At 39.3% G+C, this 24552-nt stretch overlaps 1 protein-coding gene and 1 non-coding gene across 4 annotated transcripts in view; one reads left to right on the top strand and one right to left on the bottom strand.

Moving 5' to 3' along the window:
- Positions 1-11177: 11177 nt before the first annotated feature.
- TXNL1 (thioredoxin like 1) overlaps positions 11178-24552 on the top strand; it is a 34223-nt gene continuing 20848 nt past the window's right edge. Inside the window, exons 1-2 of one of the 3 annotated variants that reach the window (XM_045065664.1) lie at positions 11178-11521; positions 22890-22986. In XM_045065664.1, the coding sequence (XP_044921599.1) occupies positions 11424-11521; positions 22890-22986 (195 nt within the window). In that variant the 5' untranslated portion in view covers positions 11178-11423. The remainder of the gene's footprint in view (positions 11522-22889; positions 22987-24552) is intronic. The other 2 variants (XM_045065666.1, XM_045065665.1) reach the window with 2 other exon arrangements.
- On the bottom strand, positions 14505-14613 carry LOC123387689. Its single transcript, XR_006602198.1, has one exon. It is a non-coding gene; the product is annotated as a U6 spliceosomal RNA (small nuclear RNA).

Below are 24552 nucleotides of genomic sequence, written 5' to 3'. Positions count from 1 at the left end.
GTCACACATTTTTATATGCCCATATATATTTTACATGCATAACCTTCCTTAAAATTAAGACTTGTATCTTCAGGGGTGCCTGGGTGGCTTAGTTGTGATCTTCAGCTCAGGTCATGATCCCAGGGTTCTGGGATCAAGCCCCACATTGGGATCCCTGCTCTGTGGGAAGACTGCTTCTCCCTCTCCCACTCCCCCTGTTCCTCTCTTGCTGTCTCTCTCTGTCAAATAAATAAATAAAATCTTAAAAAAAAAAAGACTTGTATCTTCAGTAAGTTGATCCTGAGTATATTTTTTGAGTAAATTATTTATTTATTCCTGTTATCTGGAGAGATTATACAAAAATCTTAAAAGATTTATGCAACTGAAAAATTCAGTTCAACACCTATTTATTGAACTTTAACAGAAAGCAAAGCCAAGCAAACAAGAAAGCAGGCTCTGCTTCACACCAAGGCTCACAAAATGAGGAATTCTCTAAACATTGGAAGGCGTTGGGCTGCTAAAATGAATGGCAAATTTCCCCCAAGACCTGTGGCTACCATACAGCACAGTACAAGGAATAAGGAGCACATAAAGAGTCGTGGAGAAGAGGTGAGTTCCTTGTAGGCTGAGATGAGGAAGGTGAACCACATGAGATTTCATGAAGGGCTACGAAAATAAATAGGATTTGGAACAGGAAGAACTAGGAAAGCAACACAATTTTGTTGCTAGTTTTGAAATGTATACAAGTGTGTGTATACATATAACACATGAATATAGACACATATATAATGAACAGAAAGTTAATTGAAAGTGAAACACAGGGGACATAAAGCAAATGTAAAGGGAAACTGTGGCATTAAGACTTAGTTATGGGACGCCTGTGTGGTTCAGTCAGTTAAGCATCTGCCTTCAGCTTTGTCATGATCCCTGGGTCCTGGGATGGAGCCCTATATCAGGCTCTCTGCTTCTTCCTTTCCCTCTGCCCCTCCCCCTTACTCATGCATGAGTGCTCTCGCTCGCTCTCTCTAATAAATAAATAAAATCTTGGGGGCGCCAGGGTCGCTCAGTGGGTTAAAGCCTCTGCCTTCGGCTCAGGTCATGATTCCAGGGTCTTGGGATCCAGCCCCGCATCGGGCTCTCTGCTCAGCAGGGAGCCTGCTTCCCTTCCTCTCTCTCTGCCTGCCTCTCTGCTTACTTGTGATCTCTGTCTATCAAATAAATAAATAAAAATCTTAAAAAAAATAAAAATTATTTTAAAAATAAATAAATAAATAAGTAAAATCTTTTTTTAAAAAAAGTCTTAGTTATTTCTACCCCATAAGGATTGCCCTTCAATGGCAGTCTTTGCCCTGGAACTCTCCTTGATTGATACGGTCTTTCTCAGATTGGGCCTAAACCTACTAATAAAAAAATAACATAGGGAAAATAGAATAAGATCAGATAAGAAAAGGCCTTGAATTCCCTTAGAAGCTTTTGGGACTTTATTCCAAAGGAAGTGAAAAGCCATCGAAGACTTTTGACCAATACCTAGAGTGGTGGTTTTGCTTATAACATTATATTTGTTCTTATTGCCATATAACAAATTACCATGAGTTGAGTGGCTTCAAACAATGCACATCTATTGCCTCGCAGTTTCCATAGGAAAGCAGTTTAGGCACAGTTTAACGGGGTCCTCTGCTTGTGATGACACAAGGTGACAACTGAGATGTCAGTCAGACTGTAATCTCATGTGGAGGTTCAATTAGGGAAGAATCGAAATCTGGTTCCTGTCCTTGTGGACAAATGACTAAGGACCCTCACGTTCTACAGGCCAACTACAGTTCCTTGTCACTAGAGCCTTAACAAAGGCCTTTCACGTGGCACCTTGTGTCTTCAAAGCCAGCAAAGAACACCTCTCTAGAGGTGCAAGAAAGATGGAGTTATATAGTTATAGCTATAGATAGAGATAGATAAATCTATAGATAGTAACCTAATGAAGGAGTGACAGCCCATCACCGTTTGCCATATTCCACTGGTTAGAAGCAAATGACAGGTTTCACATGTACTCAAGGAGAAAAGACTGGACAGAGTGTGGCTCCCTGGGCTATCCCTGGAAGGTGTGTCAGCCACAAAAAATCAGTCCAGCAGGAAAGCATCATGTACACCAATTGGAAAAGATGAAGAGGTACCGAGGCAAAGATAGAAGTTTTCATCGTTGTTTTCACCAAAAATGTATAGTTGTTACCAGGAAAGAGCCATAAACAGAACCCATGGGAGTAAGTAAGGGTCAAAAATTTCAACATGCTATGTTTTAATGATATGGGCATAAAAAAAAAACCCTTTAAGTATTACCCTGTCTTGAGAATTTAGTAACAATTACCCTACAACACACCAATACTTCTGCACCTTCTAAGTTCCAAGTTAGTTCTCCAAAAGGCAAGGAGATTTCTGCCTGGTGGTCTAACTGGCTTCACTGTTACTCTCATTTCCAGATTGTTTCATGTGTGCTGTTATTATTTTCCTATAGACTGTAAATCTGTGATTTGGTATTCCTCACAGGGCCTAATACGGCTAATTCTGTTCCCTCCTTAGTGGACTCATCTGCCTAGAAGTCATGTCATGCTTGGGGGCTTCATATTAGTACTAGAGTCATCACCCTTTCTCATGTTGCAGCTGAGAAGTTTAGTAAGTGTTCTTTGCATGGTTTTGTGTAATTATAACTCTTTAAGAGCTTCCGTTTGTACTTTCTCATATGACATGAAAGTCACATGACATGAAAGTCAACTGGTGAGGCTTCTCCTTTTTTCCTACCTCATGACTTCTTCCAAACCAAATGATTTCTTCTAAGTAACAGGATATCTATTTCTAGAAATACCTCTATTTGCTCCATATGTACACCTTCTAGGAAAGAGTGAAGGCGTTAAAGTTGGGAATACTTGAACTCTTCACAAATAAGCGTTTGGCGGCGCCTCATCAAGCTACCAAGATCAACAAGGGGGAAATTAGGATAGTAAAGAAGGATGTGAGGGCTGCCTGGGTAGTGTAGTTGGTTGAACAGCTGACTCTTGGTTTTAGCTCAAGGTGTGATCTCAGGGTCCTGGGACTGAGTCCCACATTGGGCTCTGTGCTCAGCAGAGTCTCTAGAAACCCTTGCTCCCTCTCATTCCGTGCCTCCCCCTGTTCTTTCTCTCTATCTCTCAAATAAATAAATAAATAAATAAATAAAATCTTAAAAAAAAAAAAGAAAGGTGTGATGAGTAACTAGTAGCCTTGTTGCAGGCTGTAGCAACAATGGTCGTACTTTGTCCTAATCTCTCTCTTCTCTCTCCTCTCCGGATGATAGGACCACCACAGCCCAGGGAGAGTTGTTCTTCAATCCTGTGCTGAGAAGAGGACCCAGGTGTCACAAAGTGGGCCATGGAAGACACAAAGATGCACTGCCCAGATTTTTCTTCTAGGAAAAGCCACTTCCCATCTCCATGGAGAGGATTTGCTTACTGCTCTGTTACAAGCTTCTTCCGGGTCTCCTTAGCTTTCCAGCTGGGATTACCTATTCTTGAGGCAGCCCGGGCAGATATCATATCCGAGCACACAAAGTTAGTCATGAGCGCACTCTTCTTGGGGAGTCCTCAGTGAGTGGCTGGCAAGAAAGTGCCCGCTTCTTCTCCCTCTTCTCCTACTTCTGCCTCTGCTATTTCTGTTGCTGATGAACTTTTCTGTCCATTTGAATCATTTCAAATAAAAATTTAGAAAAAAGAAATAAAGAAAAAAATTTTAAAGATTTTATTTATTTATTTGACAGACAGAGACCACAAGTGGGTAGAGAGGCAAGCGGTGGGGAGGTGGGGAAGCAGGCTCCCTGCCTAGCAGAAAGCTCAATGTGGGGCTCGATCCCAAGATCCTGGGATCATGACTAGAGTCGAAGGCAGAGGCTTTAACCCACTGAGCCACCCAGGTGCCCCAATAAAGAAATTTTTTTTTAAAATTATTTATTTATTTATTTATTTGACAGAGAGAGATCACAAGTAGGCAGAGAGGCAAGCAGAGAGAGAGAGGTGGAAGCAGGCTCCCTGCTGAGCAGAGAGCACGATGTGGGACTCGATCCCAGGACCCTGAGATCATGACCTGAGCTGAAGGCAGCGGCTTAACCCACTGAGCCACCCAGGCGCCCCCCCAATAAAGAAATTTTAATAAAAATGAGGAGACAGGGGCGCCTGGATGGCTCAGTCAGTAAGGGTCTGCCTTTGGCTCAGGTCATGGTCCCAGAGTCCCAGGGATCAAGCCCTGCCTCAGGCTCCCCGCTCAGCAGGGAGTCTGCTTCTTCTTCTGCCCCTCACCTCGCTCTTTCTCTTTCTCAGATAAATAAAATCTTCAAAAAAAAGGATGTGAGACGGATATCAACCAATGCAATGTAAATGCCTTATTTTGATATTTATTCAAATAAGTCATAAAATAAATTAGTAGAAAATGGAGAATTTTAGCATTACATTGTTATTTGATGATATTAAGGTATCATTGTTAACATTTTAGGTGTGATAATGGTATTTTGGTTATGAAGGTGATTTTTAAAGGAATCCTTATGTTCTAGACATGCAGGCTAAAATAACACAGATGAAATTATATGATGCCTGGCATTAATTCCATAATAACCTGGGTTGGGGGGGGCAGTGGCTATGAGTAATTTAACCTGCTTCTACTTTCATGAAATAGCACTTTTACTTGTCCTAAATATAATTTGGCAAGGTGGAAAACATAATTTATTCAGCATCCAGTGGTATTGGGTGCTATGCTGAACTGGGCATTCAGGTAGTGCCAAAACCTGGTTCTATGGTCAAATTTCTCAGAGTCTGGCAGGGAGACAGATACATCTACCATGAGTGCAATGCTGTGTTGAGAAGTGGTGTGTTTTGGTACTTTCTACCAGTTATGTCTGATCCTCCTGATTTTTTTCTGATCCAATATTCTGAATTTTGGTGGGATAGATTTCTTTTTTAACATTGTGTAAATAATCACTTCCTTACTGGGTGGAAGCTAACATACATTTTATTTTTATTGAATGTCTGCTGTGCCTGGCCCTCAGAGGTACCGAGGGTATGTAAATAGTGCCACTCAGGAATGGGCTGATGATGTTGTGTATGCTTGGTGTATGTGTTTGCTCAAGGGCATGCCTGAGAGGGTGCTTTGGATACAGCAAAAGTCTTTATTGGGAGGCATTTCTTCTCTACCTGTACATCCTAGTCAGACAGTATCTACTACACCACTATAAGCAAAAAAAAACCCCTCTCTTTACAAGTGGTTAAGCGAAAACATAGTTATGTTTAGGCATGTGTAGTTTTTCAGCTTTAAAGAGTTAACTCTAGGGTTGCCTGGGTGACTCAGTGGGTTAAGGCCTCTGCCTTCGGCTCAGGTCATGATCTCAGGGTCCTGGGATCGAGCCCCGCATCGGGCTCTCTGCTCGGTGGGGAGCCTGCTTCCTCCTCTCTCTCTGCTTGCCTCTCTGCCTACTTGTGATCTCTGTCAAATAATTAAATAAAATCTTTAAAAAAAAAGGGTTATATGGATTTTTATCTCAGAGTCTTTCTATCTGGCCTTCTTAGCAGCAACTCTAGGCAGTTTAATGACTTCTAAACCTCAGATATAAATTTCAGAATAAAAAAAACTATTTTACATTTCTGGGAAACACCCAAAACTGACTCAGAATTGCTAGCAACTTTCTTCAGTATGTTCTAGGAAGATGAGATTTATGATGGTGATGGGTCACTCCACGATTGCCTAGAAAACTCTCTCTTCCAAGACATTGCCTAGCAATGGAAACTAAGGAATATAGTGTTAGTGGGACAAATGGTCTGTCTGGGGACTTGAGAGAATTATTTAAAGAAGCATTTGATATTCAAGGGGAAATCATACCCCTTCGATTGAAAGACACTGCGCCACCTAGGGACAGCCATGGGAAATGACATTCAATTTTCAAATTCAACAGCCCACACCTAGAAGGAAAAGGTTTGGAAATTATGAAGCAGGATGTCGTTTCTACTTAATATTTATATTACATAAATTACGTATTTCCCTCAAGACTTTAAGAATAAAACAAAGCTTATCTAAAATTATTTTTAAAAGAAATTATTCAGTTGATTAAAGATTAAACTGATATAAAATGTTTTCTACTTCTTCAGGAATAAGGTAACAGTAAGCTATTAAGCCGAAGTTGTTTTTTAAAGATTTATTTATTTGTTTGAGACAGAGAGTAATTCAGAATGAGGAGGGAGAGCGACAGAGGAGGAGACAGAAGGAGGGAAGCGGACTCCTCCCTGAGCCCAGAGCCCAGAGCCCAGAGCCCTGTGCAGGGCTCCATCTCACAACTCTGAGATCATGACCTGAACAGAAACTAAGAGTCAGATGCTTAACCGACTGAGCCACCCAAGTGGCCCAAGCAGAAGTTATTTTTCTGTAGAATTTTGGGATAATTATGATGGTGATAAGCTAATGTAGGGATTTCATATGGTTTATGGAATTTATCAATAAATCTGTATTCTTGGGCTTCTGCAACTACAGATTCAGTTATATAAAGAGGTATGTTATATCTCTGAGGGATTTATGAGGACTTTTTTTGTAGAATAAAAGTTCTATCTACATTATATTCTTGCTGTTGCTCTTCAAAAAACCAGAAACTGGCATTTCCTCCAATTTTTACAAGAGGACTACATTTAAAGAAAAACTTACGTTAGAGATTTTATGGTTATCGCATACTGCTTCCCTAACAAAAGCTAAAATATATACAAAACTGGAAAACTGTGCCTTTCTTTACTATCGTGAGAATACTTCTAAGTGATTAGAATCAAATTGGTTCAAAAATGAAGGTGCTGAATCAAATAAACCTAAAAGCTGAAACTATAAAGCTTTTAATGAAAATGAGGGAAAATCTTTACGGAAGGGAGAAAGGAAGAAGTAAATCCCCTGGGGAGAAATGGCAGATGGGCCCATAGGCAGCTTTGAACAAAGGGTCCCAATCCGTAAGGTCGTCACATAAAGCAGAAAGGGCTAGATTTCAAGATAGCATGTAGAAAGAGACAGTGCTCCTAGACATCTACACTCTAAAGTCCAACTCCCACTCTAAATCCAGAAATTTGGTACCATTTCTGAGGCAGGCAGAGAGGAGGTAAAGTTGTTTTTGTTCTAGTTGGATACAGGAGGAGGGTGAGGGTTCAGAGTCAACATGAAACTGAGTTATACAACAAAGTAATATTTCTTGTATCCCTGCACGTTTCAGACAGAGAGTCATACTTATTATGCTTCCTAGCCATTCATTTATTAAACCAGTATTTATTTTGTACCTACCGTGGGCAAAGGGCTATGAGAGAGATAAATCCAAGGGTGATGTATCTCTAGCATTTCTATTTGTAAAGTCAGCCAAGTGAACCCATGGCAGCTACAAGTCATGATAGAAAGCCTGCCTCTAGTGACTGGCTGAGCCTGATAAAAATGGGCGAGTCTAAAGCACACTATATTCTTGGCAAGTTGAGGAAAGTCAGGACTCATTTCCGTGAATGAAGAAACTTATGCATTTCTTTCTTATTTTTATCCAGGCCTGAATATTAGAACACGTTCCTGCATATAGCTTTCTCTGCTCATTCCAGCTGGAAATGTTCTCTTCTTTTTCTCAACCACTGTGGTACGTAATCTGTAGTTCTACCATGGCACTTACCACATTTTGCCTTGTATTATTGGCTTTTGTAGTAGTGTCTTATCTGCCTTTTGACGTCCTTGGAAGAAAGGTGTTTCAAAGCATTATCACAATATCTTGTACATATTTAAATTCTATGTGATCGTAGACATCAAATAATGGAACTCAAAATATGGACTCCTTGGGGCGCCTGGGTGGCTCAGTGGGTTAAGCCGCTGCCTTCGGCTCAGGTCATGATCTTGGGGTCCTGGGATCGAGTCCCGCATCGGGCTCTCTGCTCGGCAGGGAGCCTGCTTCCTCTCTCTCTCTCTGTCTGCCTCTCTGCCTACTTGTGATTTCTCTCTGTCAAATAAATAAATAAAATCTTAAAAAAAAAAATAAAAAATAAAAAAAAAATTCAAAATACGGACTCCTTGCATCAGCTACTCTGGATGCCTGTTAAAATTCACTTTCCTGGGCCATGCACCAGCACTCCTGAATCAGAATCTCTGGGTGTGACCCTGGAAACCCCCATTTTAATGAGCTCACTGAAGTTCCAGATCTATGGATTTCAAGATGGAACAGTTACAGTAAGATGGGGCATGACGAATAGGTTTTATCCTGATTGCTGACTCTGGTTGTGGGTGGGGCTGAATGGAATTCTGAGGCTGAAGCTAAATAAACCCTGGGAAACTACGTCCTCTAAGGGTGATGCCCGCCAAGAGAGGGATGGAGTGGAGGGAGTTTATGTGCTGTGAATTCTGCATTTCTGAATATGGTCATCTCAGGAACTGAGAAAGTATATCATCCTTTTAAAAATAATCATGAGTCATCCTTGTAGAAGTTTAATGGTAAGTGCTTTCTAAAAATTTCATGGAAATTCCAGTAAATGGGTTTTTTTTTTTTAAAGATTTATTTATTTATTTATTTGACAGAGAGAGAGAAAGAGATCACAAGTAGGCAGAGAGGCAGGCAGAGAGAGAGAGGAAGGGAAGCAGGCTCCCCACTGAGCAGAGAGCCCGACGCAGGGCTCGATCCCAGGACCCTGAGATCATGACCCAAGCCGAAGGCAGCGGCTTAACCCACTGAGCCACCCAGGCACCCCTAAATGGGGTTTTAATACACATTAAGAAAAAATAACATTTTGGGGAAAATTTCATCCATCAAAGGCTCATTTTCCTTAATTATCTTAAACATTACCTAAATTTCACAGGAGACCAATTAACTGTGAATATCATTTTGTTTTAAAGTTACTACTAATAGGGTAAGGCAGAAACTTGGGCCTTCTTTGTAGAATTTTGTGTAGCACTTTTTCCCCCAGCTGCACCTTCTTTCTTCTTCTTATTATATATACTATTTATAATTATAGAAAAGATTTGTACAATATAGAGGAAAAAACACTCAGCAAATCATCACCTCAATAACATTTGCTAAAAGTGTCTATGCAATATATAAAGTCTGTTTCAGTATAATGTTGGGTGCAATGGTGAGGGCTAAGCAGCTGTACAATTGCATAACTGAGTAAGTTACCTACTTTCTGCAACTTTAGCCTACTCCTTTTTCTTTTGTTCCAGACTCAACCTTCCTACTGTCTGCTCTCCTCCTTACCTAGATGTTCTACTGGCATCTTAATTCAGTACAGAGAGCCCCAGGATTGTTATATCCCCACTATTCTAGACTCCTTCCTCTGTCATTGCTCTACATTGGTCCAATTGGTCACCAAATCCTGTGATTTGTAGCTGCTAATTGTTTTTCAAGGATATCATGTCCTCTTCATTTCCATTTCAACTGTTCCCATAACTCACTTCCTGGATTCCTACAGTAACCTAAACTTGTCTCACTGCCTTCCATCCTCCTCACTGCTACCTCAGTAGACACTTTTTTTGTAATTAAAAAAAAAAATGCCCTGCAGTGATTACGCCTTTGCATTCACGTTAAAATACAAATTTCTTAGCTAGTCCTGATCAGACGTCTACCTTCCTCTTCAGCTTCATCACCCCAGCTAAATCCAAAAGCAAATCACTTGTCATAGTCTGACATTTAAAAGAACACACTAGTGTTAGACTGTTATGGCCCGATAATGGGTCCATGATTAAAAAAACGAGACTGATATAAAGCGAAGGTCAAGCAAAGGTTTATTTTGCGCCAAGCAGCAAGAATCAAACTGACCCACCAGGGCCACGCCTCGTACAGAGAGGGCGACCTTTCTCTATTTCACAGGCTAGCTTTTAAGGGAAAGGCCATACGACCAGGCCTGGCAACACACAGGTGACCAATGAGATTGTAACACACAGAGAAAGCTGCACAGTGATGCTAGGTGACCAATTGAGTTACAATTTACTCTAGCAGCCATTTCAACTAGCCTATCACACCTTGGTTAGAATTAGCGCCCAAAAGGCTCCCAAAGGGCAGGGGCCCATACTCCTTGGTAGCTAGGGAGACAGTATGCAACCCCACACTGATCTGATGGCTCCACCTGGCCTGACCCAGGTGTATCAGTATCTGGGCTTTGTTACCAGGAGCTGGTTTCCCCGACTTATTTTTAAGTAAGTCCCCTAGGGGAAAGGGAGCAGGGGATAGTTTAAGGGTTAAACAATGTTATTGTTTTAACCTTGATGGAAGCCTCTTGCTAAATAGGTCCTTACTAGGCTACCTCAACTCGAATGCTGATTTGACTTGTTACTACGTCAAAGTGAAGCTATCCATGAAATAGGAGAACCTACTTCACAGGGTTGTTGTGAGGATTAAATGAACTAATATACACAAAGAGCCCGTATCTTGTCTAGCGCACAGTTTGTTAGCTATTCTTATCATCATCATTAGCAGCAGCAGCCATTTCAAACCACGAATCGGTACTGCTGGTTCTTCTGCCTCTAATACTCCTGTCACCTCTCACCATCTGGCTCTCTTCTATCAACAATCAGCTCACGGGCTGCAATTTCTAGCAAGTTTACCCTGCCCCATCCTCCTATCTCATCTGTCCCCACCGTTTCCTTTGCAAACATGTTATTCTATTGCTGGTTTCTATCACTAAGACTGTGTTTCCAGGGGAAGGATGGTGCTTTCATTTTTTTTTTTTTTCAGGCACAACTTAAAGACAGGTGCTGCTATCTTGAGGACGAGCGCAGAGAGCACCCTTGCATCATGAGATCCGTAAATCAATAGATCTAAAGTCTCTTTTTATCTAGTGTGGCGATCCGCCCCAAATATGAGACGAAAGGACTTCTTCTAGCCCTTCCAGGGAGAGGGGTTAAAACATTAGCCACGAACCTCGGGGGTTAAAGCGAGTCCCCCCCCCCCTTTCCCTCCCCCACCCCAGGATACTCCATAGAAGACGCAGGTCTTGGAACCGCGGAGGAACACAGGAACTTCTGCATCTCACTCCAAGTCTGAGCTCGCGACCCGCTGCTCTCCCGCGCCTGCGCCGCTCCCGCCGGCGTCGGGTTCCGCAGCGGTGGGTGGAGCCAGGGGTCGCGTTTTAGGATTGGGCGGTGGGAGCCAAAACGGACGACGCGGAAATGACGCCATCGTGCGCAAGCGCCGGCGTCCCGGTCGCGCGGTGGCTCCTGGGTGCCGCACGCCTTTCCTTTCCTCGCCTCTCCCCTCCCCTCCCCCCTCCCGTCCCCACCCCCTCGGCCGCTCCGCTCCCTGGCGTGACTCGGCACTGAGAGTCCCGGAGAAGGCGCCGCGGTCGTCACCTCCTGCGTTCAGGCCTCGGCCTCTCTGAGCCTCTCCCCTTCCTCTCCCGGGTCTTCTCCTTCAGTTTTGAAGCCGGTGGCGTCGCGGCCGCCCTGCCGGGCTAAGAATGGTGGGAGTGAAGCCGGTCGGGAGCGACCCAGATTTCCAGCCGGAGCTGAGCGGCGCGGGCTCCAGACTCGCCGTGGTCAAGTTCACCATGCGAGGGTGAGGTCGGGCGCGAGCGCTGTGGGCCCTGGGTGTCCGTCCCTGCTTTCCCTTCACTTGTTCCGGGTCCCGACTCCCTTGCGGTCTCCTGCTCGGGAATGTCCGGCGCTGGCCGCAGCCCCAGGCGCTGCCGGGTTAGGCCGCAGCTCTTGGGTGTGAGTCCCGGTTTGTGCACAGGGGAGTCTCTGGAGGGCACGGAGGCCTGGCCCTCCGCGTTCCATAGCCCAGGAGATCGCCTCCCGTCCCTTCTGCGTCCTCGGACGGGCTCTGGACTTGGGGATGGCCCCCTTCTAGCCTGTGGTAGTCTTCCTTACAGCGGCCCCTGCTTTCGCCTGCCCCGTTCGTTTCGGGGAGCCAGCTGTCACTTGCATTTTAGAAATCCTAAAATCTTTTTTTTTTTTTTTAAGATTTTATTTATTTATCAGAGAGAGAGAAGGGGAGAGAGCAAGCACAGGCAGACAGAATGGCAGGCAGAGGCAGAGGGAGAAGCAGGCTCCCCGCCGAGCAAGGAGCCCGATGTGGGACTCGATCCCAGGACGCTGGGATCATGACCTGAGCCAAAGGCAGCTGCTTAACCAACTGAGCCACTCAGGCGTCCCTAGAAATCCTAAAATCTTAATTTACCCAACACTTTGGCTTGCTTCACCACCTGCATTTCTGTAAAACCTTTAAAAGATTCAGTTGGGTCTATCCAACTAATCCACGTAGTGTTTAGGCCCGAGGCTCATTTAATGCATTTTAAATTAATGTTGAGTCCGGGTGCTTTTTAATTTTCTTAATGGTTTTGTTACTCGTTTGGTTAGTAACTTGGTAACTTAGGCTCCCTTATGTGCGGCTACTTCTGATCACGGAAATTAGAATGAGTATATAGGAAATCTAGATACCCAGACATCTGGGTTTGGCCAAATTGACTTCATTTTTGACTTGATGGCTTAAGAGGACAGGGATCTTGAAAGATGCTTAACTGGGTTGGGTAAATCTCAACGTAATATATTGGTCGCAGAGCTCGTGGATTTTCTATTTTGAGCCTGCAGTGTACCTGTGTCAGAGTGACATGTTGGAACTAGCCCTTCGAAACCAAGATTTCAGCGACTGTGTTTATTTATTGACCTTCGCTTGTGTATGTCAGTGCCTTCTAACTTAGAAGGATTAAAGGTCTCCATTAAAAAAAATTTTTTTTTAATTTTTTGTCTTTTTAATTAACATCTAGTGTATTATCAGCCTGAGGGGTCTGTGAATCGCCAGGTTTACACACCTCACAGCACTCACCATAGCACATACCTTCCCCAGTGTCCATAACCCAACCCCCTGCCCCCCAACCCTCAGTTTGTTTTGTGAGATTAAGAGTGTCTCATGGTTTGTCTCCCTCCGGATCCCATTTTGTTCCATTTACTCTTTTCCTACCCCTCAAACCCCTCCAGCATTGCCTCTCAGCTTCCTCTTATCAGGGAGATCATATGATAATGGTCTTTCTCTGACTTATTTCACTCAGCATAATATCCTCCAGTTCCGTCCACATCATCGCAAATGGCAAGATTTTATTTCTTTTGATGGCTGCATAGTATTCCATTGTATATATATATACACACACACCACATCTTCTTTATCCATTCAACTGTTGATGGACATCTAGGTTCTTTCCACAGTTGGGCTGTTGTGGACATTGCTGCTATAAATATTCGGTGCATGCGCCCCTTTGGATCACTACGTTTGTATTAAAGATCTCCATTTGATTTATCTTGACCCCCTCCCCCGAGTTACTTACAATTAAACCTGGAGAAATCTACTACAGGTATCACTATTTAAGTAACACATTTAGTTGTCCAGGTAACTTTATAAATATTAGGCAGTATTTTGAATCAGGGTGAAAAATGATTCATGGCTATTGAATATGATTCAGTAAATGTTGAATGTTTAAATAGTAGCATTAGGATTAGATAGTTTTAGGCATGGGGGGGATGCAGATAGAGATGAAAACAATTAAGGACTTATTCCTACACCATTAAGGACTTATTCCTACACCAATCTCTCTTATACAGAATTGAAAACAGACAGTACATTGGATTTTCTAGGGTGGCAGAGTACCAATTTGACATGTGGACTTTCATATTTACTAAGTTGAAGAAGATAAAAATTTCATCATGAGGACATGTCTGAAAGTAATGTCAAATTCTGTAAATGTGTCTTCCCAGCTTTAGCAGTTTTGTAATGTCTATTAATGTCTATATTTTTAATATGGAGGGATACCCATACATTTATTAGGTACCTAGGCCAAAATTGGAAAAGGGAAGAGATGATTTTAACAGTAAATCTCATTTTTAATTCACTTTTCTAGTTCTAGCATATAGGAGTGTGTAGACTTTCATCCCCCAATAAAACACTCTCTTTTTCCCTTTACCATAGCAGAACAGATGACAAACAGTGATCAAAAATTTATTAATTGAAATGAGAGAAGTGGGGAAACTTTGCTGTTAAGGCAACACTTCCATTAACAGTGAGGCAACATTTACTCATAAACAATTACAGGCATTGATTGGTGAAGCACTGTGTTATTTACTTTTAAAAAGGTATTTTGATGCAATGAAAATTTATTTTTTTTGGCAAATGAATTTAGAGAACTTTCAAGTTCAAAAGTATATTTATAGCTAACATTTATAAATCTGATAAGGTTATATTTGCTTTAAAGTTCTTTAACATTTTGGCCACTGAGGTAACTGGGCATCAGTATTAGACCCTCAAACAACTGTATCCAGTAGGTCATGTAGGAAACCTTTTAGATCAAAGTTAATGTCCCATTTTAGGCCAAGAATATAGTTTTCTCCAACAGCTATTTCTTTTCCAACCCAACTTTAAGCCTTATTCCTTTTTCTCCACTTCAATGTTATATCTAACCTATCAATTTTAATATAATGTTATGTAGGTTGTCACTGTTCTGTTTAAAAATCTTTGTGGCTCTCCAGTATTTTCAGAGTTTTGTCTTGTTTTCAAGATGGAATGTTTCACGAATTAGCATGTTATCCTTGCACAGTGGCTGTACTAATCTCTGTATCATTCCAGTTTTAGTAATAAAATATTTTAGTAATAAAATATTTCATTAATAAAATAAAACTGCTACCAGAGTGAGCACTCAGGTTTTTAATTGTAGTGAAATATATGTAACATGAAATTTACCACGTTAGCCATTTCTAAATGTATAAAGTACATTCACAATATTGTACCAACATCACCACTATTTCTTAGAGTTTATTCATGATCTCAGATAAAAGCGTTAACCAGTAAGTATCCATTAAGCGAAAACTCCCACTCCTGGTAACTTCTTTTTGTCATTATGAATTTGCCTATTCTTGGTACCTCATGTAAGTGAAATTAAATATATTTGTCATTTGGTTTCTGATTTATTTCACTTAGCATAATGTTTTCAAGGTTCATCCACGTTGCAGCATGTTTCAGAATTTCCTTTTTCAACTTAAATAATATTTCACTGTATGTATACACCATATATTGCTTATTCATCTGTTGATGGACATTAGGTTGTTTCTACCCTTTGGCTGCCGTAATACTGCCATCAGCATTGGTATGCAAGGATTTCTTTGAGTGACTGTTTTCAGTTCTTTTCAGTATATTTTCAGTATATACCTGGGAGTGGAATGTGGTTGCACCATTTTGCATTCCCACCCCAGCAGTGCAGGAGAGTTCTGATTTTCCACATACCTGCCAACACTTTTTATATTTTAATGGTCATCCTAAATGGGTGTGAAGTGGTCTGGTGGTTTTGGTTTTCATTTCCTTAATGACTAGTATGTTGGACATATTTTCTTGTGCTTAATATCTTCCGTGGAGAAATATCTGTTCAAGTCCTTTACTCATTTTGAATGACTTTGGTTTTTTATTACTGAATTGTAGGAGTTCTTTATATATTTTGGATATTCCTTACCTGATATATGATTTATAAATATTTTCTCCTATTGGTTGCCTTTCACTTTCTTGATAGTGTCCTTTGATGTACAAGTCTTTAAATTTTGGTGATGTCCAGTTGATCTTTTGTTGCTTGTGCTTTTAGTGTCATATCCCAGAAATCGTTGTCAAATCCAGTGTCATGAAGATTTAACCCCTATGTTTTCATTAAATTATTTTGTAATTTTAGTTTTCAAGTTTAGAACTTTTACTCATTTTGAGTTAATTTTTGTATATGGTGTAAAGGTCCACCTCGAATCTTCTGTATGTTGATACCCAGTTTTCCCAGCACTGTTTGTTGAAGAAACTGTCTTTTCCCCCAGGAATGGTCTTGGCCTCCTTCTCCAATATATATATATATATTTTTCTTAACAATTAAAACAGCCAACATTTGTGTTTTATCTACTCTTGTAAGAGACCTATTTAAACATTTATATTGACTTACTCAATCCTCAAAGTAATCTTTGAAATGATCCCCATTTTAAAAATGATGGTAAGTCCAGATTAAATAACTTAAGGTCCCAATGCTGAATGCAGTTTGGATTGTAAAGTGCTGTTCTTGATCTTTCCAGCCTAAGTAGAAAGGAAATGCAGGTTCATCTCTATATTGCACAGCGCCTGATATTTTTAAATATATTTTGCCTTGAATTATTTAGTTTCAGCTGCTTGCAAACTAATCCTATGATTTAGGACAGTTCCTTTCACTCTATTCTTTTCCCTAACTGTAAAATAGGAATAGTAACATAACAATATTGTTTAGAGAATGAAATTATATATGTGAATTACATACTGTGGTAACATGTTTTTGTAACCGTTATTTCCAAACTGTTACTTGTTTAGATATACTCAGATACATTCAGTGATTATAAGCTGAGCCAGTTTTGTTATCACTGTTGGGTAAGCCCAAATGCTAAAAAAACTTAGTATGATTTTTTTTTTTTTTAATTTATTTTTTTTTTAAAGATTTTATTTATTTATTTGACAGAGAGAAATCACAAGTAGATGGAGAGGCAGGCAGAGAGAGAGAGAGGGAAGCAGGCTCCCTGCTGAGCAGAGAGCCCGATGCGGGCCTCGATCCCAGGACCCCGAGATCATGACCTGAGCCGAAGGCAGCGGCTTAACCCACTGAGCCACCCAGGCGCCCTAGTATGATTTTTTAAAATTGAAATATACTTGGCATACAATAGTTTATTAGTTTCAGGGTATAAGAAGTACAGTTACCACCTTTTACCATATACAGTTATTAAGTATTACTGACCGTATTCCATATGCTGTACTTTCCAGCCCCATGACTTTTTTAAAACTGGAAGTTCGCATCTCTTGATCCCTTCACCAATCCCCTCCTCACCACCACTAGTTTGTTTTCTGAGATTATGAGTCTGTTTCTGTTTTTTTCATTTGTGTGTTTGTTTATATCCTACATGTAGGAGAAATTATATTGAGTATGAATGATTTTGATACTGAATTTATGAATGTATCATTTTTACCATATTCAGTTTTGTTAAAACAGGTCCTAGTTTGTATTTGGTTAGGTGTTACTGTTACCATCTGGGAAGAATGTTAGTGTATGTTAGGATGTTGGGTTCTAATGGTTATGGTAGGTGGTTTAAATAATATATATGTGTGTGAAAATAGTATGTGCTGCATTATTGCTGCAGACTGAATTACAGAGATAGCAAGTTCAGTAGTCTAGGCACCAGGAAGATAATGAGAGAGGTGGGTAGCTTTAAGATAGCTAGTGCATGGCAAGGCCTCAGAGAACATAGAGAATTTTTCTTAAAAGTATACTTTTTTATTGAACTATAATATGCATGCAAAAATGTACACAAATCGTTTGTGAATACTTTGAGAAGTTTTAACCAACCTGTAGATCAAGAATTTGCCTCCCTCTTCCCCTGCTATGCTTTCTTCTCATACTAGAATTCTAATACCACAGATTAGTTTTGCCTGGATTTGAACTTCACAAAATAGAATCTGTCCGAATTATTTAATAGAGCATATAGTTTTAATCTTGACAGTTAATTTAGAAATAACAAAAGGCAGTGTGTAGGCCACTGTTATGAGGTTTTGGGAATAGCTATCAGGAGTTGGGTTTTGTGATCAAATTCTAGTACTGTACCTCATTGTTCTTGACTTTGGAATGAGTTGTAGGGCTTAAATGAATTTAAGGGTTTTGTAAATTGTATAGCATATGGTAAATGCTCAGTGAACGCTAGCCATTTTGTGTTATTAATTGGACCAGTTATGATTATGCCTGCCCTAATTGAAATAAAATAATGTAGACATTACCTACCTTAAAGTTACAGCCTACAGAAAAATAGACTTTTAAAATATCTCTTCAGAAAGCATGTACATTTTCCTTACCATTTATCAGCAATGTGTTTACATATGTTACTGCTCAAGGCAGGGCGCTGACTGCTTTAGCAAATAAAGAGTGGCAAGTTCATGAAGTAGAATGTGTTTATATTATGACGGTAAACAAAAATCTTACTTATGAAACTAATTTGGTGCTTTCAAAGAAAGCTGATCTTGAATTGGATTAGGAATTAAATGTTCTGTTGTGGCCCTGCCATTGACTAGAGCGTCTGATCCTGGGCATGTCCTTTAACTTTCCTGGTCTTCAGTTCTTACCTATCCAATAATTGTGTTAGGTTAGATTAGTTTTAATGTTTTAGTTTTGTGGGTTTTGTTCTTTATGTATTGCAGAAAGCTAGAGAGTTGTGTGCTGTGTTCTTTTTCTCAGAAAGCATAAGTCAGAGTCCTTATATATGCATTTCACATATTAGATTTAATAGCTAACCTTTCTATCAAAGAGAGGTTCAGAGGTAGAAAAAGAACTTTTTCTTCACTTTCTTTTTTAAACCTCTGGACTAGATGATCTCTGGTCACATTTACAAGTTCAGAGGCTCTGTGATGATGTATTATTTGAGGGCTGAGTGTCAAGGATTGCACAAGAGAAGAAAGTATGATCATGAAATTCAGTTGTATTTGGGGCATAATATTTTAAATATTATTTATTTGAAGAGTGGGGGAGGGGCAGAGGGTGGGGGAGAGAGTCCCAAGCAGACTTTGCACTGAGCATGGAGACTGACCTAGGGCTCAATCTGATAACCCTGAGATTATGACCTCAGCCAAAAACAAGAGTCAGACACTCAACTGACTATACCACCCAGGTGTCCCTGGGGCATAATATTTTAGCTATGAGAAAGGTGCTAGAGAATCCAGTTCCTTCTATTTTATGTGGAGTAATCAAGTGACTTGTTCAGGAGCTTAGCTAATAATGGAAATTTAAGTTTATTCTTAAAGCTAATGTTAAGCAGGCAAACATCTTAAAATAACTAACCAGTTTCATTTGAGTGATTATAGTGTGAAAGTATGCCGTTCTGCTTTTGTGTTCCAGGGCTTATTTTGATTTTTGACTACAGTTACAACCTGTGATGGCTAACTGAAATTAAACAGAGGATCTAGATAAGGTTAAAGTTTGAAAGGGAACAGTTGTCTTAGGACATTTATTTTAGATACAAGAATTTCTTTTTTTCTTAACACTTGTTAGCTCATACATGCCTGGTGAGCATGATGTCAGTATAGTGTGGAAGTTCTGTTGGTTTGTATTCTATTTTTCCTAGGCAGTGAGGAACAGAAATGGAAATAGAACCTTTAGCAGGAAGAAGAACCCTCAGCCATACAGGCAAGCTCTCTTCCACGTTTATTTATTTATTTTTTAAAATATTTTATTTATTTATTTGACAGATCACAAGTAGGCAGAGAGGCAGGCAGAGAGAGAGGAGGAAGCAGGCTCCCTGCTGATGTGGGGCTTGACCCTAGGACCCTGGGATCATGATCTGAGCCAAAGGCAGAGGCTTTAACCAGCTGAGCCACCCAGGCACCCCTCTTCCACGTTTATTTTAAGAGAGTTATTACAGTTTAACAGAAGCACTTGTACCCAACACTTGTTCCCAAGAGGACTTCATTGTCAGTGTTGCACTTCCTCCCACAGCCCCATGGCCTGGAGCTCTGCTTCCACCTGCATTGTCATAGCACCTGAAATGCACACATCCGTTGTTACTCATTTAAAATATTCCCTGAGGTAGCCTCTAGGTTTGAGCCACCTGCCCAACTGTCAAAGTGTTTCCTGAGTACTTTACTCCTTTTTCTTAGGGATATTTTTACAAAGTTATATCGATTTAAATGGTTTGCCTCAGTCCAATTTTCCCATAAGTCTTATTTTGAATGCATGCTTTTGCGTAATGGAGATTTTTTTTTCCAGGAATGAGTGTATTGTAGTGTAGCATAGATAGCTCTGTTTCATTTGGGACACCCGTTTAAATGCAGTTAGTGTTTAATTCTCTAGTCTTGAGTTATTTAATATTTTAAAATAAAGGTACCTGTTCATCCTAAAAAAAAAAAAAGATACAGAATTATGAATAATTTAAAGTCTCCCCTAAACTCTCTTCCTTTTCCAGTCTTACCTTGCAGAAGTAATTAACTGATTATTGTGCGACACACCTAATGTGTATATATATACACATCTTTGTAAACAGTGCCGATTTACAGATTATCCTTATCCCCTGGTATGTATGTGTCATACCATATTAAACTATTTTTCTCTTGATTGCCATTTAGATTGTTTCTAATTTTTTTATCATTGTAAACATTGCATTGAACTTTGTTATACATATTGCAAAAATGAGTTAACCTTAAGGTAGTATGGATGTATAGAAATGAGATTGTTGAATCTTGGGTTGTGTTCATTTAAAATGGACAAATCATGATTAATGGCCCTTAAGAAAGGATCTAACAGTTGGTACTCCCATCTGTAATGTTTAAGACTTAGTGATAAGGAAAAGTATTTTAACAAACATAGGTTTAGTGACTGTAAATATTTTTTTCTTTATAATTTGGGTCTCCGGACTTATTTGAGGAGAAGATCCAAAAATCTACTTTCAGAAGTACCAAGCTTAATATTAAAGAACTTAATTGCTTATTTTGTTAGCTTTTTTGGTATGAGGTTTAAGGATGGCATGGGATGAATATACTGATTAAAATTTGAAGACTGGAGGGCGCCTGGGTGGCTCCGTGGGTTGAAGCCTCTGCCTTCAGCTCGGGTCATGATCCCAGGGTCCTGGGATCTAGCCCCACATCAGGCTCTCTGCTCAGCAGGGAGCCTGTTTCCTTCTCTCTCACTCTGCCTGCTTCTCTGCCTATTTCTGATCTGTCTGTCAAATAAATAAATAAAATCTTAAAAAAAAAAATTTGAAGACTGGAGAGATAATCACAGCTTGGGGATGAACATTAGTGAGTTTGAACATTTTGTGATTCAGAATTTGCTTTTCCTTGTGCTCCTGTCTGCTGTTGCAAAGATTTTTGTCTAAATTTTTATTGAGATACAACATAATGCACAATTATAAATGTATGGCTTAGTTAATTTTTGTAAACTGAACACACATGCCCATGTAATCAGCTTCTGGACAGACAGAGCATAACTAGCCTTTTGATATCTCCCATGACCCTGTCCTGTCTTTAACTCTCAGAAAGATAACCTTTGTCCTTATTTATAGTACCATTGATTTGTTTTGTCTGTATTTGAACTGTGTATAAATGGAATCATATGATGCACCACTTTTCTCAGTATTATTTGTGAATTAATCTGTGGTTTTGCATGACATTATAGTATTCCACAGTATGAGTAGCTGCAATGAATTTCCTCATTCTGTGTTGATAGAAATTTAAGTAGTCTCCACTTTTGGTTATTAGAAATATTACTACTATCATTATTTTTTTCAAATGCCCTAAGGCAAACATATGTAGATGTTTCTGTTGTTTCTATACTTTAGACATGCATATGAGGTAGGCATAGGTCTTTGTTTAGCAGATACTGACAGTTTCTTTTCTTTACCCCTAAAGTGGTTATGCCCCTAAAGTATGCATAGTCATGAAACAGTTCAGTTGCTCCATATTCTTGGTAATGCTCTATTATACTTTTTTTTTGTTTTAGCTGTATCGGTGGAGGTTTTAATTTGCATTTCCCAAGCTTCCCTAGTGACAGATGAAGTCAGATATCTTTTCATATTTATTGATTGTTAGGATAACCTCATTTGTCATGTACTGGTTTAAGAGTTTACCCAGTTTCCTTTTGGGTGTCAGTCTTGTTCTTACTGATTTGTATGAATTCTTTACATATTAGCAGTATAAGCCTTTCAATATGTTTCACAGATTTTTTTTTTTTAACCACTCTATGGGGTCTTTTCACTCTCTAAATGGTATCTCGATGAACACAAGGTCTTGATATCTTCCCATTTATCAAGTATATTACAATATATTAATTATTCCCTTTTTTCCTTTTTTTTTTTTTAAAGATATCACTTATTTATTTGACAGAGATCGCAAGTAGGCAAAGAGGCAGGCAGAGAGAGAGGAGGAAACAGGCTCCCTGCTGACGCAGGGCTTGATTCCAGGACCCTGAGATCATGATCTAAACTGAAGGCAGAGGCTTTAACCCACTGAGCCATCCAGGGACCCCTGTTTTTTGTGTTTTAAGAAGTCACTCCAGAGTTTTGAAAATATCCTTTGTATTTTTTTCTTAAAACTGTTATTGTTTTACCTTTCATATTTAGATCTCTCATCCATTACTATGACAAAAACAATTCCATCTGGAATTGGTTTTGTATATGGTGTGAGGTATTGGGGCCAAGATTCATTTATCTTCCCATGTGAGTATCCTCTTGACACAGCACTGCTTATTGAAAAGACCATCCTTTCCCCGCTGCAGTGCTCTGTCAAATGTTTGATAAATAGGTACTCTGTGTAGGATTGGTTTGTTTCTGGACCTATTCTTTTACATTGGTCAGTTTGTTTATTCTTTTACTGATACTGTACACTCTTAATTTGCAAAGCTTTGTGATTGTTCTTATTATTCAATAATGTAATTTTCTCAGCTTTGAACCTCAGAATGGCTTGGGTTATCTTTGGTATTTCCCTATAAATTTTAGAATTTAAACTTGTTAACTTGGGCAATAAAACTTACTGGGATTTTCCATTGATTCTAAGGGTCAAATTTAGGAGAATTGACAGGTTGACACTGTTGAGTTTTCCAGTTTATAAGCATAGTATATTCCTCCTTTTATTTATTTCCATCTTTAATTTTTCTCAGTGAGAAAACAGAAGACTTAACATTATTAGACTTTAAAACTTAGTATAAATCTGTAGTCATTAAGACAGTGTGGTATTGATGCAAGTATATCTAAATAATCTCGTGGAAGAGACTAGAAAGACCAAAGCTAAGATGATGAGATTTTGTTTAATTTCATATTTTAACAAATTCTTCAGAGTATAAATTAATACAGTTTTTTGTGGGTTTTTTGTTTTGTTTTTGTTTTTGTTTTTTTATCAAGCATGTTTTTTACCTTTCTCACAGGTGTGGACCATGTTTAAGGATTGCCCCGGCATTCAGTTCTATGAGTAATAAGTATCCACAGGCAGTTTTCTTGGAAGTTGATGTACATCAGTGTCAGGTAAGAGAAAGGAGTCCTTTAAAAAAAATTTTTCATTGGTTTGAAATTCAACATTATTATCATCCTTTGTTTCTCTCTTTATGCACATAGTACTTCTTTGAAGATGGGAAAATGTTATATGGACATGAATTATAAATGTTATTGTGGCTGCTTTAGTTAAAAAGGGTAGTTCAGTATTAATTGCTTCTGGGTTTGTTAATATCTTTCTGACATAAAACTAATGAGCTATTGAACTAAATCAGTCCCCTGGAAGTCCTTTTTTTTTTTTACAATTTTGTTTATCTTTTGCAAATTGAGAATAGTATCTTTTATTGCTGAGGCATTGTTTGATTTGAAAGCCATGGCAGAGAATTCGTGATTGTAGTTAGAATTGGATTGATCGGGTTAGTTTGTAATCATAGCTTCAAAGCTGCATACTCAGCAGAAACCTGAAAGTGTTAATTACCGTCCATTGAGCAGCAGTGTTGTTGGGAGATTGCCCTGATTACTTAGTCTGAATGGCTCTGTGACAGTTCTATGTTTGCATATGTGGAAGTAGGGAGGAATTAATGGGAAAAAATTTTCAAGGTTCCTTCCAACACTGAAAATGTTGTTTTTGGTTCTTACTAAGGAATAGCTGTGTGGATCCTCTTTTTGGTGAGGTTTTGTCTTTGATACATTTCTGAGTGTGAAAAGAGTCTGTAAATGTTACAATAGTTTGTAGTAAGTAGTTTGGGTTTGGTTTAAATCCTGTAATATTGCTTAGTACTTCTGTTGCATACTACTGGACTCCCATTACTGGCCCTTATTTCTGTATTCACTGTCTCTGGAGCTCTGTTCTGGAGTTTTATTTCCAGTATGATAGCCACTAGCAGCATGTGGTTACTACACACTTGAAATGTGGCAAATCGAAATTGAGAAGTGCTATAAGTGTAAAATACACATAGGATTTTGAAGGCTTAGTATGAAAAAAATGTAAAATATGTCACTTTTTTTTACGGTGTGTTGACAATGCAATTATTAGATTTACTAAAATATATTATTAAAATTGATTTCATTTGTTTCTCTGTATTTTTTATGTTGGCTGCTTAAAATGCTGGGATACTGGCAATTTAAAATCATGTGTGGCCCACATTTATGTCTTATATATTTTTTGGACAATACTGTTCTAAAATGTCAATCATGTTGTCTTTTTTTAAAAAATTTTTTGAGGTTTAGAGACGGCATCTCTATGTAAATTTTATGCTTTTTTTTTCTTTAAACAATGTAGTGATATCTCTTCATAGTATTTGAATATGCAAGGTGACATATTTGCTTTACTATTTTCTTTACACTTATGAAAAGTTTAAGTCATGAGTCAGTGGTTAATTAGCTCATTTCCGCTCAGTACTTAGTTTTATAATATAGTGGAGTTGGAACAGAATTGTAAAAGGTAGTTGTTGCAGTGTATTTGATGGGAGGTCAGAAGCCATTTCTATGAGTAGAGTTGAGTAAAGTTACTTCATTTTCATGGAGAGATGGGCTACTGTTGTTCAGATCTGTATTTTTTTCTAGTAGCATTGACATGTCAATACCCTTTTGGGCTTT

This window comes from Mustela putorius, unplaced genomic scaffold (assembly GCF_011764305.1).
Source record: "Mustela putorius furo isolate JIRA1106 unplaced genomic scaffold, ASM1176430v1.1 tig00003858_pilon_pilon_pilon, whole genome shotgun sequence".
NCBI lineage: Eukaryota > Metazoa > Chordata > Mammalia > Carnivora > Mustelidae > Mustela > Mustela putorius.
The sequence above is the reverse complement of the archived record's forward strand: the minus strand, read 5'-3'. Positions and strand labels throughout refer to the sequence as shown.